At 46.5% G+C, this 15678-nt stretch overlaps 1 protein-coding gene across 1 annotated transcript; it reads right to left on the bottom strand.

Annotated features, from left to right (window-relative positions):
• Positions 1–1649: 1649 nt before the first annotated feature.
• On the bottom strand, positions 1650–15304 carry DNAJB11 (DnaJ heat shock protein family (Hsp40) member B11). The gene is made up of 10 exons (XM_076341786.1): positions 15218–15304; positions 14904–15060; positions 11227–11324; positions 9998–10130; positions 8940–9082; positions 8310–8392; positions 7638–7695; positions 6958–7069; positions 6387–6546; positions 1650–2078 (listed from the first exon to the last, which is right to left on the bottom strand). Exons 1-10 carry the CDS (start codon positions 15283–15285, stop codon positions 2014–2016), a joined length of 1077 nt encoding a protein of 358 aa, XP_076197901.1. The 5' UTR covers positions 15286–15304; the 3' UTR covers positions 1650–2013.
• Between the last annotated feature and the right edge of the window lie 374 nt (positions 15305–15678).

The raw sequence follows: 15678 nt of genomic DNA, 5'->3' as shown, positions 1-15678 counted from the left end.
GCTACAGGCAAGCACTGGCAGCATGGTCGTGCACCAGTGGAATAGGAAGGCAGAAAGGCAATCATCATCAAACAGACCCTCGAGGGGCTGAGATAACAGGAACTAGCCCCATACACAGGGATATCGGAAGGAGAGTTTCCTTGAAATCTGAGGTTCCTTAGAAATCTAAGCTAAGGGGGGAAGCGGGGGCAGAGCTGCCTACAGACACCTGGAAAGAGCTGGTCATCAAATGGGGAGACACTTGAGGTAGCAGCCTCAGTTGGGATTAAAAGCTTACGCTTACAGATTTTGAGGAAGATGAGTATTGAGACCAAGGGTTTGGCATCCCAGGTTTGTCTCGCCCCCCTCTCTCAGCTGTTCCCAAAGCCCCCGCTTTGCTCTGCCAAGGCAAACGTACAAAGGATCCAACAGGAAACCTTCCCGGTGCTGCTGCTTCCGCTGCGTCAGCTCCCACTGAAGTTTAAGGGTTGGGTGGGACATTGCTAGACCAAGGGCGGCACACAAGGGCTGGGCCAGAGCTGCTCTCCACCTCTCCGAGCTCAGATCTGAGCTACTTAAAAGTTCACAATGAAGAAAAACAAACAAGAAAAGACAAAAGCAAAAAAACTACCTTGAGTCTCCTGCTGTTGCTCTCCAGCAAACACGTCCATGTAGAAAAAACAGATCCCATCCACTTACCAGGCAGGCTATGAGGTATAAGGTAGCAGCTGTAAGGATGCCACTTTATAGCCCCTAAGAGCCCAGAGGGAAGGAGCAGAACCATCCCACACAAACAACTGACTCATTTCTTTTGCTGCCTACATCCCTTGTCACAGTAAAGCATAAGTCTGACACAGGCACTTCTCAGAAATTGTTTAGCTACCACTCCTGAAGAACATGTGGAGATGAGAGTCACTGGTGGGGATGCTTAAAGCAGCAGGGTCTTCACGACAGAGACGAGAGCAGCACAGGTCCCCCTCTGCCAGGTTACCAGGCCCTTGGTTCAAATAAAGCAGCTACAGAGCTTTTGCTGGTATTAGCAGCTGTAGTTTCACCCGTTACAGCAGCTCACAGCTTAGATCGTTGAAGGGACCATACCTTGTTAGTCCAATAACTTGCAGCTGTCCCAGGGTAAAGGCTGCTGAAATACATAACCAAGTAGTTTTTGCCATTCCAACTCAAACATCTTTATTTCTGTGCTGTTAGCTTCACCCGTCCTCACAGAGGACTGAGTGCAGGAGGTAAGTGAACTTTTCCAGATGGTTGGTTACCTTTGGGGGCAAAGAGGAAGAATCAAGGCCATGGAGAGCCATTCCCATTATTTTCCCAAATCCCACCGTTAAAGTCTGAGGAGTCTTTGCTAAGCTGTTGTGACTTCAAATTTAAAACCAAGCATTAACTTTTGGGACAAGAGGACTACTTGGTAGTTAAGGCTCCTGTGGACTCTCTTAAGAGACTCTTTTCCCCTGCTTTCCCAACCATATGTGGGGCCTAACATAGCCCATAAAGGCTCTCCTGCCAGTCCACTCCCAACAGCACCTGTACTCCTGCCCCAGAAACACAAACTCTGAAGGAATACCACACTCTGGACTCAGAGGGAAAGGGCAAGAAGGGCTGGGATTAAAAAAACCAAAACAACAGAAACTCAGAAGAAACTGACACGAAGGACATAAAAGCAGGAGAAACTACGAAAATTTGTTGAGATGGTCAAGAAAAGTCACATCAAAATATATTTAAAAACCAGAAATTCCAATCTGCATGGAATTTAAAACTCCTTTCCCCACTTTTTTCTGCTCAAGGAGTCTCTTTGTTGTTCCAGGACGTGGAACATGATAGGCAGCACCAGTTATGTCCTGAAAAGGGTAGTATTTCCCCCAACTTGTCTGAGCACTTCCACCATTTACAAAGGAAAAAAATTATATATACCTCAAGAATTGCCCCACCCTCCCTCTTTTCCATTCTACAGTGGGCAGGAGAAAAGACTGTGAACAAATCTGACTTTTCATTTTCAGTTAAGTCCAATTTTTCCACACATCAATATCCCTGCAATCCATTGTACACCTTCTGCACCGATCCTTGTTTCAACAACTGTTTGAGACCTGCAAGAGAAAGGAAAGCATTACTGCACAGCACAAACAGGAGGAAGACTCTGCATTTGCTGTTCCTGCTGCATTTACACATCTGGCTTATAGGCCCCGCAGCACCAGCCTTTCAAGGCTGAGCCCACATATCCAAATAATGCAAATACTGGTACTCTAAGAGCATCATTAAAAAAAAAAAAGAAAAATCCCCCCAAACCCACTGGTGCAACAGCTTTAACCCTGCTCCTTCAGCATTCCTACAAGGAGAAACAGTTTGAGATTAGTGATGCCATAACACTGCTTTCATGCACTCTTGGGACCACACAAGGCCAGTGGTTCCAGGGAGAAAGTCTCCTCTGCTACAAACTCAAAGCCCAGCACCCAACCTCAAGATCCTCACAGCTCTGTAAGGGATAAAGCTGGCTCCTAGAGCTGCTTTGCTGTTGAAGTTGACAATAATTTTGTCATCTTAAGTATAAATACAACAACAAACAATTTTCTGAGTATTTCCAGAGCCTAATTTGTCAAGCTCATCTCCCCAGGCTCCCTCTACAGCCCAAGAGAAATCTGCTAGCAGCAAGCTCAGGAGGGCTACATTTGAGCCCTTCTGGACTTGCCAGCTACAGAAACCCACATGAGTAATTAAAAAGCAGAGGTTTTCACACTGGTATGTGGTGCCTGGAGACACTACTGTCCACTAGAAGTAGTCCCTGAAGGCAAGTATGAGAAGCAAACTTGTTATCTGTGGGCTTAAGTATCCTACTGAAGGCCTGAAAAATCTTAAGTTTTTTTGAAACCCACTGTTTCACAAAGGGGTATAGAAGACTTCAAATACCATCTTTCCCACCCCTGAAAGCCCATTCACAAAACATTTCAAAGAACTGACTACTCTGAGGTCCTGTCAGTATCAAATTCTTACCAGAGCAGGATAAAAGAAGAGTGAGTCAGCCCTTAAAACCATAATAGCTCATCTACTGGGGTCAGCACCTTCAGAAAGACTGGCAGGTCTTCACTGCTACTTAAAGGGCAAGTCCACACAAAACAGAGGAAGCAGACTGGCAAGAACAGATGTGTCACACTGTTTTTCCAGAGATATTTAGAGGGGACTCCCTCTTTAAAGCCACACTCCCACTGCCCTGGCCACGGGGCCCCTCAGGGCATGGCAGCATCTCTGCTCTGACCAGCACCAGAAACCATTGAGCCTGAGGAGGGGCTGTCAGGACCCAAAACAGAGAAGACTCCCCACACCATGGGTAACTTTCAGATAATAATAAAAAATTACGCTAAACTGCTATAATTCTGCTGTTGGACATCCCCAAAACGGCATCAGTCTTGCACCAAAGCACACAAGCAGCTGGCTTGCACCTCAATGCGCCAGAAGGTAGGATTGCAGTCCTGCCTTAGATCAGCTTGCTCTGCTGCTCCACTGAAGCCAGAGTTGTGGTGAAGGGGGGCTGGATGCTTTACATGTTTGTACAACAGGTCAGATTAGGCTACCTAGAAAATACCGCAGTAGTTGTTAACTTAAAGTGAGGTACATAGGCAGGGAGAGGGAGGATCAGTAATTAAATCAACCAGTTTGCTTATATAGAAAAAAAATCCCAAGCTTTCAGGCATGCAAGTCCTTCGTCAGGAAATCCAGCTAAGAGAGTATGTCTCCCTGCAAACCTTGTCCTGCTTGTCTACCCTTAAATCATTCTGGCCACAAATACTGTCCTTTAAGACCAGCGATTTAATGCATAAGGGTTACAGTAGCCTTCTTAAAATACTGGAAAACTGTCCTGGAAGTAATAACTGGAACTGAGACAGCTCTCTGCCAGGCAAGAACTACTCATGCCTCTTTGCTTGCTGCCCAGAGAATCCTGAACTCTTTTCTACATTCAGAAACGCCCTCAACAGCAAGGCAAAGCAAGCCCCTATACAGGAGCTCGCTGTATATGACCATTAAGGACAGGTCATTCTCCAGGGGAGTGCAAGGTGAGTTCACTTCCCCTCCACAGCCAAAGGAGCCTCAAAGCCACTTCCTGGTTGATGGGTAAGAGGATGTGCCTCCTGGATGTGTAGTTCTTTGAAAGAAAGGACATAACTGGAGAAAGGTGTGCTCCAGTAATCCTGAAAAAAGTGGGATTAGCACCATTCCTGTACCTTGTTTCCTGCTAGCTAGCTCCAGGCAGCTGCTTGCTGGCCTGAAGGATATCCTCATTAGTGCACAGGATATTTCTACACATACCTGATGTTCAATCAGGAATTCCAGCCAGGAATCCTGGCATTTGGTGCTACTGCACCTCAGGCATTTTTTACTGGAGCCAACTTTGAGATTTTTCTGACACCACCAACAGGTGACAGGTTACAACACAACCTGGGCACTTTGCTGCCTGCTGTTGCTCTCTGAGCACTCCAGAGTTAAAGCATGGGATCCAAAGCTCCAAAAACAGACAATAAACAAGTGTCAGTAGAGATGAACGAGAGATATGTCAAAGAGAAAGTAACCTCTGATCAACAGGCAATAAATTCCCTGATGTCACGCTGGTGGGAAAGAAAGCATATTATTTCTCTGACTCTAAAGCTTAGACTGACCAGAGTGGTGCTCTTGGAGTCAGAGTATCTTGACTGCCCCAGGAGCTGTACATATGGTTATGAGATAAGAAGTTAGGACCACCGCCAACAATAAGAGAAAAAGGATGTTTTGAATTCTGAAGCCTACAGTCTTCCTTTGAATGTGTACACTGAACTGCTGCCACACAACATGAATAGACCTATTCCCTCATAAAACTTCTTAAATCACTAGATGTTTGGAGATATTCTAGCACACAGAAATGCATCTGACTGCCTACCCAGTCACCTTCCCCTGGGAAGCGTGGAATTGCTTTAAGGAGGGAGCGAAACACCCAAAGGCCCCATGCCTGAACACACTCATGCCAGTACCATGACCTCTCTCTTCCCAGGATATCCGTAAAGGCGTGCAAGCAATTTTGACAAACACGGAGGCTTCTGTCACTGCTTTTTGCCCAGTCTCTTCACAAACTGCCAAGAGCAACAGCTGGAAAAACCTCACACTTGTTAGAGAGGTGCTGTCACCTCACAAAGCTTCAAGAAGGGCAGCAGAGCCTGGAATGAGACTTCACACTGATGCGGTCACTGTGCTCTGCAGCCCTCACTGGACACAACACACTTGCAACAAGCAGGAAAGCACAGGGGTCAAAACACAAAACAGGTTCACTCAAAGCACAGCCCGGAGGCACACACCTCACAGCCCAAACAGCTGCAGAAAGAGCCACAGACCATCAGTCAATCCTGGAGCTGGAGCTACCAACTGGGCTCCAAGTGGTAGCTAGCACAGTGTCATCAATGCAGCAGTAAATGCCGCAGGGCTGAGAAAAGCCCACCCAGGGCTTGGCTTTCCTCTACAAGCTTGAAGAGTCCAAGGAAGCTGCGCATTTGCCTCATTCTACCAGGACAGCTGCCAGAATCCACTAAAAGGGCACCTTCAGAAGAAGAAAGTATGATAGCCCCAACCAGCAGGAAGAAGTTCTGGGGATGGGAATTTTCTGAAGAGCTGCACTGGTACATGCCAGGAACTTCTTTGCCCTGTAGCAGAGGATGGGGCCCTTGATGCCTACTCTGATGCCTTGCGCAGAACAGCAGAACCTACCACAGAAGCTGCAGAAGCAAAGAGGAATTTCCAGCTAGGAGTATAGTATTTACCCTCCTGTCAATTTTAGGATTTCTACACGGTTCATCAGGTTTCCATTTGAGCACTGAAGCTGAGAAGCAGATCTCTCCTACGAAATATCTGCATTGCACCCTTCTTCCCTATAGGGTCACAAAGCACTTCGGGTAGAAGGAGATGTAGAGAGGAACAATCCTTCTGATGCTGCATGACACTCTCTACCCTTGACAGTAGAGGGATTTTCACAAGTCTGGCCTCCAAAAAAGTAGAAGCAGGGGCTGGAAAACCGTTTGTGATCCCATTCCAGCAGAGACAAAGCAGACAGAGGCTAAGCCCAGCAAGTCTTTCAGTTCAGACAGATGGCCAGCTACAAAACAAAGTACCTGCAAACTTGCCAAGTGCTACATCCCAGCAGTGGCACATCCCAACCTAATCTGGCTCCCTACAACTGCAGCAGCCAAGCTCACTTGCTTCAAAGGGAAATGGAGGTTAATCACAGGGCATCGGCCAACTGTGTTATGTTGTACAAGGGGCACAGGGAAAGGAGAGCCCCTCCTGACCGCTACAGGCCACTGGTTCAGTTGTGCCAACTTCTTATCAGCTTTGGTGAGAGGTCTGTGCAGCCTGCTGCCATGACAGAGCTTTAAAACACGCACCTTCCCGCTGTTCATTTGTCAGTTGCTCTTTGGGGAACTCCACATCAAATGTTACTATTAGCGAGCCTTTGATATTATTGTTATCAAAATTTGGAAGACCTTCTCCTTTCTTCCACAGTTTGGCCCCGGGTTTTGTAATTTTATCCCGAGCAATGTGAACCTAGAGACAAAAGAAATTTCAGAACATTAGTAATGTTCTGTGTGTGTACCCCAATACTCCAATGCCCTTTCCAACCCACTGGAAAGCTTCAATCGATACTGACTCCTTGCCAAAGTCAGTGATGTTCAAGGGGTCCATGCAGTATTAGTGCTGGGACACATGCCAGAACTAACAGCACCCAAGAGAGCACATGCAGTAACGGCTGTGACCGCCTGGAACCAAGACCCACACTGTGCACCCCTTGTACAGAGTTTGTTTTGGCTCCATGGGAATTGGTCTGGAAGGCTCTTGCAGAGGGGATACTGTATACAACCAGCAGCTGCACAGACCCCGAGCAAACTAACCCTCAGCACAGGAGACCTGCAGTTAAATTTTGCTTGCACACAGCAAGAAAGCAAACCATTGCCTCACCTTATGCCCATCCAAGTGAGTGATATCCATTTCAAAGCCCGTAAGTGCCTCGACCAGTGAGATTGTCACATTTGTATACAAGTCATCGCCTCTTCTTTCAAAGACTGGGTGCCTGTGGAAATAAAAGACATTGCAACTTTTCTCCTTCCCCATAGGGAAGATAGATCCTCTAGCTTCCTCCCCTCTATTTGTGAGTTTGGAGAATTCACAAATCAGAGCGGAAGTGAAGAATGAATGAAATTTAGCTTCATTTTCCTGTGCGAGGTATGTAATACTAAATAACCTTTCTATTTCTAGGGCAATGAGTGGTGAGGCGTGTCAAGAAGTTGTGACTCACACAGCAATTTTCTTCGTAGTGCACTTCCTTACAATAGGGAGATAATATGTTTATGGAAAAAGGACGTATTTCATACAATTCATGCAGGAGCTACTAATGCATGCAAGAATTCAAGCCAAACGAGATTAAAAGTGGAATTACTGCAGCATCTTAACAGTGGTGAATCCAGCTACTCTAGCATCATCAGGGTTGAACATACCGCATAGCCCTGAGTACCAGACCCCTGGCTGCACCAACTCCACTGAAGGGCAAGCTACAGGCTAGCCAAGCAGGCAACACTAGCCAGAAAATTGCTCGCAAGCTTCCAACCAGAAAGAGTGGTCTAACTAGGCCAGTTACTTACTTAAGAACTTTTATTCGGAAGCGCAAATCACCCGGCTCCCCATCCACATGGGGTTCACCTGTGAAAAAGAAAGAAAAGCTCTGTTTAAAGGAGCTAGTTAGTAACAACTGAAGAAACAAGCAGCATATTAAACACAATAAAGATGGGCAGCTCACATGTTAAAGGAAAACAACTAGTAGACCTTTACATGACTAAAACCCTGCTTACACATATCTGTTATTAAAGAGCCTAGGACTTTCTGAGTATTGCCTCAATGAGCTCATACCTCTCTGCTGTTCTGAAAGACTTGCCTGCATGTTAATGATGTCCTTTACTTGTTGAAGGACTTAATCTCCTCAGGCAGAGGGGATTCCCTCACATACTCAAGCCTGGAACAGATGCTCCTACTCAAAGTTATCTGAAACATCAGATTTAGAGCGTGTGTGTGTGTGTGCGCGTGCACGTGTGCCCCCAGTACCAGCAAAGGCGGTAGAACTCAGAGTGTTATCCAGACTTAGCAGAGTACACTCCTTGATTTCAGCAGCACGCAGAGGACACAGCACTTAAAACCATATGTGCTGATCAGTTACCCAAAGCGGGGCTTGAACACTTTCACTGCCATGAAGACCAGCTTCACATCATGGAAAAGGAACAAGTCAAAGCTGAGCAGCAGGGCAGTGCCCATATACATACCTTCACCAATGAAGGGATACTCCATACCATCCCTCACGCCTGGCTCTATCTCCACTTCTAGTGTTCGCTCCTCATTCACAAGCCTGCAAAGGGGAAGAGCAAGCAAGCACTAAGTTTTCAGCAGTAGGTGGTAGCACCTACTTATGTTACTGGCCTAATGAGAACACCCCCCCAGGTTAATGCATACTCTCTCCTTGCTCACATCTAAAACTGGAGGGCGAGTGCTGCCTTTCTTGTGTGGTGATACTCATCTAGTAGAGAAGGTAGAGTTAAGCTTCTAAATGCACAGTCAGCATCTGGATGTGTGACTACACCACATGTCCAACTGTTCCCAGCTGGAAACAGTGGGCTTCCCTGACTTTGTTTATTCAGATTTAGTTGTGGAACTTCCACTGTAGTATGACTGATTGTTCAAGGAGCAAGAGCCTGAAAGAGAAAATTGGGGAGCTCTACATCTATTAGAGCGGGCCATCTCTACCGTAAGAATGAAGACTGGCTCCTTAGAAATGAGAAGCCCGTGTTAAGTTTTTCCAAATTCTCCAGGTCTTACTGATCATACAGGTACTTTCCTCCATCTAGTGGCAGGTTTTGAATAAACATCCATATAGCAGTAAAGAGCATAAAACTCACTTGACATTTGGACATTCATCACAAACAACTTCTTGAGTCATCTGGAAACGCCCAGGACCCAACTGGGTGGTCCTCATCTCCTGCCGGCAATTGCATTTCCGTTTGCCAGGTGCCTGTCTTGCCACTGGCTTGTTCCTGACAACCTGCATGGAAGAGGAAGAGGTTGATACCAGCACACAGGCCAGCACTCCTGGGTCTCCACAAGGGTCTGGATTTCTCAAACAGCCTGAAGATAATTTGCTTTTGTGTGCTGCCTCCACAGTAGCTCCAAATGGCCTCAGCAGAACATTCTGACAACAGTTTTCACCTTGCTGATCACACACTGAATACCAGAACAACTCTCTCTGACACCACTATTACCATTTCCTTTCTTTTTCCTGCACACCTTTCTAAACAGGAAAGGTAACACTAGGATGAAACACCTCATGCTCTGGTTATGACAGCTTCCTTGTCCCACACAATGGGCAAAATTATTTGGAGTTCCCCATTTACCCAGACACTCACAACACAAACTCAATCAATGCAAATTCTAACATGCAGAATAGCAGGGATTGTCAGCACCAGAAATGTAGCTTGCTTAAACAAAAAAAAATTAAAAGGCACCATACATTTTGCAAGTATGTAATCCAGAAATTTGCAGTGACATGTTTGGCCATATAAAGAGGCTATGAAAAATCCTCAACGTGGTTTTGCAAGATTGCAAAATGAATTTGAGGCTTATGAGCGGGCCCTCAAATATCATTAATTACACCTTCCCAACTAGGCTACTACAATAAAAAAGTTACAGCTAGTCACTGACAGCCAATAAACATTCTATTATCACAAGAAGCACCCCTTTATAAAGAAATTGCCAGATGGCAAAGATGAATAAATGTATTGTTTCTTCAGTTAGCTACTAGCAAATAGCATTACAACATCCTCCATTGTCACTGCCAGATACCGAGAAAATGAGCATCTACTTTAGTTCTATTATTTGTGAGAAGATATTGTGAGCAGAGGCCAGGCATCTCAACCTGAGAAAACACTGGAGAGACCGACAGGCAAACAGTCAAACTTACTTCTACAAAGTTTCCCGAATACACCTCCTCCAATGTAACCTCCAGGTCCACGATGATGTCGCTTCCTCGGGGAATGTTCCTGTCTTGTTGGCGAGGGTTACCTCCAAACATGAATCCAAAGTCCCCAAAGAAGCTGGAGTAAAGCACATCAATTAGTTTGGGAAGGAATTCTGATCAAACAAGGCTTTGAAGAGAGCCACCCAAGGCAGCAGCAATGTGCTGCTTGGCAAATGCTTCTAGCCCCCTAGAGAACAGCCTCCTCACAGTACAAAAGCACCATAGTAAATCCTGATACCTCTTTTTGCTCTTTCAGGACACAAGCTAATGCCTTCAAACAAAGCAGTCACTTTGGAAGAGTTTTCTGTACTAAAGAAAACAAGTTTTGGAGCAGGAACACCACAAAATCTGACCACTGCCTAAGGGAAGTCCTCTCTGTACTGCACTGCTGCTAAGCTACCATCACCACAAGGTGCAAACTCTGAGTAGCGCTCCACCTCTGGCACTGCAAGTCAATGCTAGCAGGTTGGTTTTCAGTAGTTTGAGGACAAGGGGGATGAGAAAAAGCTTCCTAACAAGCCTGCATATTTTTCCTCAAGACAGACCAGCACATGGTGTGAGTTCTCACCCAGAAGGATTACATGAGATGAGCAACTTCAGGAACTGTTTTAGTGAGTTTGTGCCTAGCAAAACCAAAGGGGCCTTAAACAAACAGAAAATTGGGTTCTGCCTGAGCAACATGCAAGTGCCTTCAGATTTTAATGATCCAAATTCTACAGTTGCTCTGAAATGTAGTGTCACTACAGCATTACTTTGCAAAAGAAAAAGTGACCTCCAAAGTGCACACATGATCTGTCACAACAGGTTAAACATCACTCACACATCAGATAACACAAGAAAGTTCCTACATGTTTAATGCAGCTGCAGCACCTTACAAATCACCCACATTGGCAATGCAGCTTGCCAAGTGAGCAAGAGCTGCCCATGTGGGAAGACACCGCTGGTTCCTACTCACTGCTCTTGAAGCAAGGACTGATGCAAGACAGACAACTGAAAACTGCACCATGGGGTGTCCACTGTAAATTTATTTCTTCAAATTCTCAACTGTCACTTCAGATCAGTGCCTCCTGACTGGGTAAGAGACCTTAACATAGAATTTGCCCTTGTCAAACATGTGCATGAGCATCACAAAATTAGAGTACCAACTGCCTGAAGTGGCAAAATCCCCTTACTGTGAGAAGATGTCTCCGTGGGAGCTCTGGTGCCCATCCTTCAATCCCTCCTCACCATACGCATCGTACTGCTTCCTCTTCTCCTCATCCGACAGCACCTGGCAAAGGGATGCAAGCCAACAAGACATTCACCCACAGCTAAACTGGGTTATTTAAACACAGCTCAGAGGAATCTCACCAGTACTCTTCACTGGGGGACAAGCAGCAATACTTTACATTACAGAAGCACTGGCTAGAACTTGCTTATTGCGCTGGACTAGACAAGTTAAACATTTATCAGCTAAACCCATAAAAAGTACAGTTAGTTTATTAAAACAGCAGAAGCAACACAGAAAATATAAACAATACTGAGTTTATCTTAAGGATTAAAAAGGAATCAGAAGGAATAATTCAAATCAGTTGCTACAAAGCAGGACACACTGAAAAAAAAAAAAATCACATAATACCACCTCTGTTTCTCAGTTTGTTCTTCAAGCACACAGAATGTGTATTTCTCCGGCTACTATTTTGTAACAAATTAGCAATGATGGCAAGTTTGCCTACCAAGCTGAACTTGCCAAATATGGTGACTCCGCAACAGTTTGGATGCTGGCCCTCATTCCTAAGGGCAGCAAAAATTAGAAGTAACTTCACTACTGAGGCAGAGTAACGCATGCCAACACACATGACTTTCAAGACTGTAAAGCTTCAATTTTAATTCCAAGTATTGATCTTTGCTTTTTCCTCCAGCAGAGGTGCAGAAGTTTCCAGTCACATTTAGTCTTCCTTCCCCTTCCTCCCTTGTTGATCGTATTTGGGAAGATTAAAATTGGCAGGTTAGCTTTCAGAAGGCTAGAGAGGAATGGAAACAGGTGGAGAAGCAACTAAACAGGTGGAGAAACTGGCTAAACAATGAAAACCGGCCTGAAATTGTAACCAATGATAAATGTTAGCAACAGGGGAAAAAAAACCAACCCAACAGTGACTTTACTAGCTTCATCTAATAAGTAAGAGTTTGATTCTCCCTTTGCCACTTCAGATTTTGCGTTAAAACACAATTTCTTAAAACTGGCATAAGCTTTCCATTTTGTGATCTGTTGGTGTCAGAGCAAAATTCTTCCGGTAGAGTACTGCACAGTACTGACAATACCACAAGCAATAAGAAAGGAATTAAGAACACAAAATATTTGCCTTTCCATTCATTTTCCTTCTTTCTGCAGGCTATTGAAGAACACAACTCCAAGAACACAATTTCAAGTACTGCGAAGAGAGTTCTTGTTTGTTATGTTAGGTTGTCTCGAAAGGAAAGCAACTACAGTGGATAAGCTTAGGAAAAAAAACCTCATGGAAACTCCAACCCCAAACCATCCAGAGACTAATGACTATACATAGAGGAGTCTCAGTTCCCTCACACGGGATCAGCCTCCTGTCTAATTGAAACAACTGTGTTCAGAACACACAGCTGCAGGGTGGAAATCACTTAGGCTGTTAAAATGAAGGAGACTGAGTAGTTTAATTAACCTACTTTCTGTACAATTTTTTTGAAGACTTTGCTATAGTCAGCCAGCCAAACCCTGAGCAGCGGCACAGGGTTAGACCCTGCTAACAGAGGCTGTTGCTTTATGGAAAAAAGCATCCTGATTTAGATTATAAGGGAAACATAATTCCAGCTCACTTTTGCCCAAAACAATCAAATCAACACACTGCATCTCATAGCTAGTTTAGCAGAAGGATTTGCAAGCTGTACTGGCTAAGCAAAGAGACAAAGACCTTGCAGGACATCAAAATGTAACTTCTTCCAAACCTATTTTAAAAACTATGTATGTCAATACTGGATTTCAATATTCTGATGCATCTCTCTTCAGCAAGAGGCACACAAATGAAGACTTTGAGGGGAGGTTTCCTAATTTAATTTTTACCAGCACCCAGCGAGAGCATGTTGCATTCATATTGCTAACACTAGAACTCCACACTTTATGTTGAAGAAGAACATTGGCGTGCTTCAATAATACCCTGTCTAGGAGGAGGCAAACTCAGTCACCGCTCATAAAAGTTAATATTCAGCTACTCCTGCCACCATATCCCCTGCTGATTTGATTTTACAACCATTTTCTCCCCAACGTTTTTAACAGAAAAAGTACTCTCAACTGTTACTATGGTAAAGACCCAAATAAATGGGGACTTGGGGAAGAGGTAAAGTGCTTCCCGTGCATAAAGTACTGTCAAATGTGACAAGATCCCAACTCACAGAAACAACAAAATCACAGCTTCGAAGTAAACCACATGCATCAATCTTCTGATGCTGCAAGTGACAGGTAATAAATACTTTTTTCCACAAAAAAATTCTTTACATTCACTGGTTTCCCTGTGAGAGTTCAGCCAATTTATTTAAGAATAGGTAAGTCTGAACTAAAAAGAGGTCCCAGCTCTGATACAAAAATAAAGTTAATGTGTTTTTTTTTCTGACCAAAGAGAAATGCATTCAAGCTGTTTCTCTCACTTCCTCATTCATTTTATGTTTGCATATCTGAAGAGCAGAGGAGCATCAGGGATGGAAGCAGGAGCCACGCTACAGCTGCAGGCTGAGCGGCACCACAGGACTGCAGTGGGAACACAAACCCTTTCCTTCTGAAGCTCGACTCCTCAGAGAGGACACAAACCTCCCACCCAAACAGCCCACCAGTGCGGGCAAGCTCCTGGTGGAACCGCTGCTACGAATTCCTGCTGGTCAACACCATCTTCCTCGGGGGACAGCAGGAGCAGATGGAAACCAACAGTGACAAAAGGGAGACAAAAAGGACAGAGAACATTGAAGAAACAGATCCCACCCCCCTGCCTAAATTGCATTAACATGTATGTATACAGCAGAGAAAGTAGGCTTTGACTTTAAACATTTGGCTAATAAAATAATCTATATGCAATTTATATAATGCACTGTACTATTAGTGTCAGAAAGCATTTGTATACTACTATATTATCATGGAAACAACAGGAATCCTCATGCATATGTGACTTAATACTTATTTTTCCCACCTTAATGCCTTCTAAAAGGCAAGCCGACCACCTTTCATCTCCTATCAGCTCAGACTTACTCACAGCCAGGCCCTATACGTACACATACTTGCTCCTGTACCAATACTTATAGCTGATACAACTCTATTTCTTCCTCAAAGAATTATTAATAAATACCAAATAACTTTAACTTGCTGCCTTCACTTTCTCCTGGCTAAGCGAATGAAGGTCTTTTATTGTCCTCCAACAAAAGGAGCTCTCTAATCAGCCTGACAGCCTCTCTACCTTTGTTTTTTATTTGGTAGAATGTCTGAAATTCAATATAGTAATAGGGGAGGAGGGATTGCACCTGCACCTTATAGAAGGGCCTTTACGTTTCACAGAAGCCCTGCTTTCTCGCTCCCCTGAGTGTTACAGGATGAAGCTTCATGAGACAACTTGTTGGCCAAGCTCAGCTTCATGCTCTCAGCATGTTTTGCTACGAACCCCAACCACCCTCCACAGTCCGAGAAGGGCTGGGAGGACTTCAGGCTCCCCGAGTTCCTTACAACAGGCTGCACAGCTTCACCCCTCTCCTTTCCCAGCAGCCACACCAGGCAGCTACACCCTGCCCCACACCGCAGGCAGCGCTGCCGCTCAGCAGCACGGGTGCGGTGCAGGGGGGAGCCCGCGGCCCCCGGCCTCACCTCGTAGGCAGCCCCCAGGTCCTGGAACTTCTCTTGCGCCCGGGGGTCGTCGGGGTTCCTGTCGGGATGGAGCTGCAGCGCCAGTTTCCGGTAGGCCTTCTTGATGTCCTTGATGGAGGCGCCGCGGGACACCCCCAGGATCTTGTAGAAGTCCCTCCTGCCGGGGGGGAAGGGAGAGAGAGGGGAAGGGAGCGAGGCCCCATCAGCGCCGCGGCCGTCGAGCCCGGGGGGGCAGGCCCGGCGCTGGGGCGAGGGGACACGGGCCGGCGGCGCGGCGCGGCGCGGCGCGGCGCGGCCCGGCCCGGCGCACTCACCCGGCGGCGGCCTCCCCGCAGAGGCAGAGCAGCAGGAGGCAGAGGCGGCCGAGCCAGCCGGGGGCCATGGCGCAGCGGCCGGGCCTGCCCGGGGGGCGGCGGGGTGGGGGGGCGGCGCTCTCCGGGCGGGTCCGCAGCGCCGCAGCCGCCGGCCCCGGCCCGGCCACCATTAGACGCGAAGCGGAGCCCGGCGACAGCCGCCGGCCAATGGGAGCACAGCGCAGCCACGCGCGCTGCGTGCCGCCGGCCTATCGGCTGCGCACACTTCACCACCGGCTCGACGCCGCTGGCCAATCGCCTGCCAGAACGTCGGCTCTGAACTCGCCGGTCCAATCAAGGCTCAGGGCGTCACGCCGCGCCCTGTCCTATCGCCGCTCCAGGCCGCACGGAAGTACAAGCTGGCCCGGCGGCAGCCAGTCAGAGGGCGCGTCGTTTATTCCCGCCTCCGCGCTGGCTCGATC

This window comes from Aptenodytes patagonicus, chromosome 6 (genome assembly GCF_965638725.1).
Source record: "Aptenodytes patagonicus chromosome 6, bAptPat1.pri.cur, whole genome shotgun sequence".
Lineage (NCBI taxonomy): Eukaryota > Metazoa > Chordata > Aves > Sphenisciformes > Spheniscidae > Aptenodytes > Aptenodytes patagonicus.
This window is presented reverse-complemented; position numbering and strand designations above follow the sequence as displayed.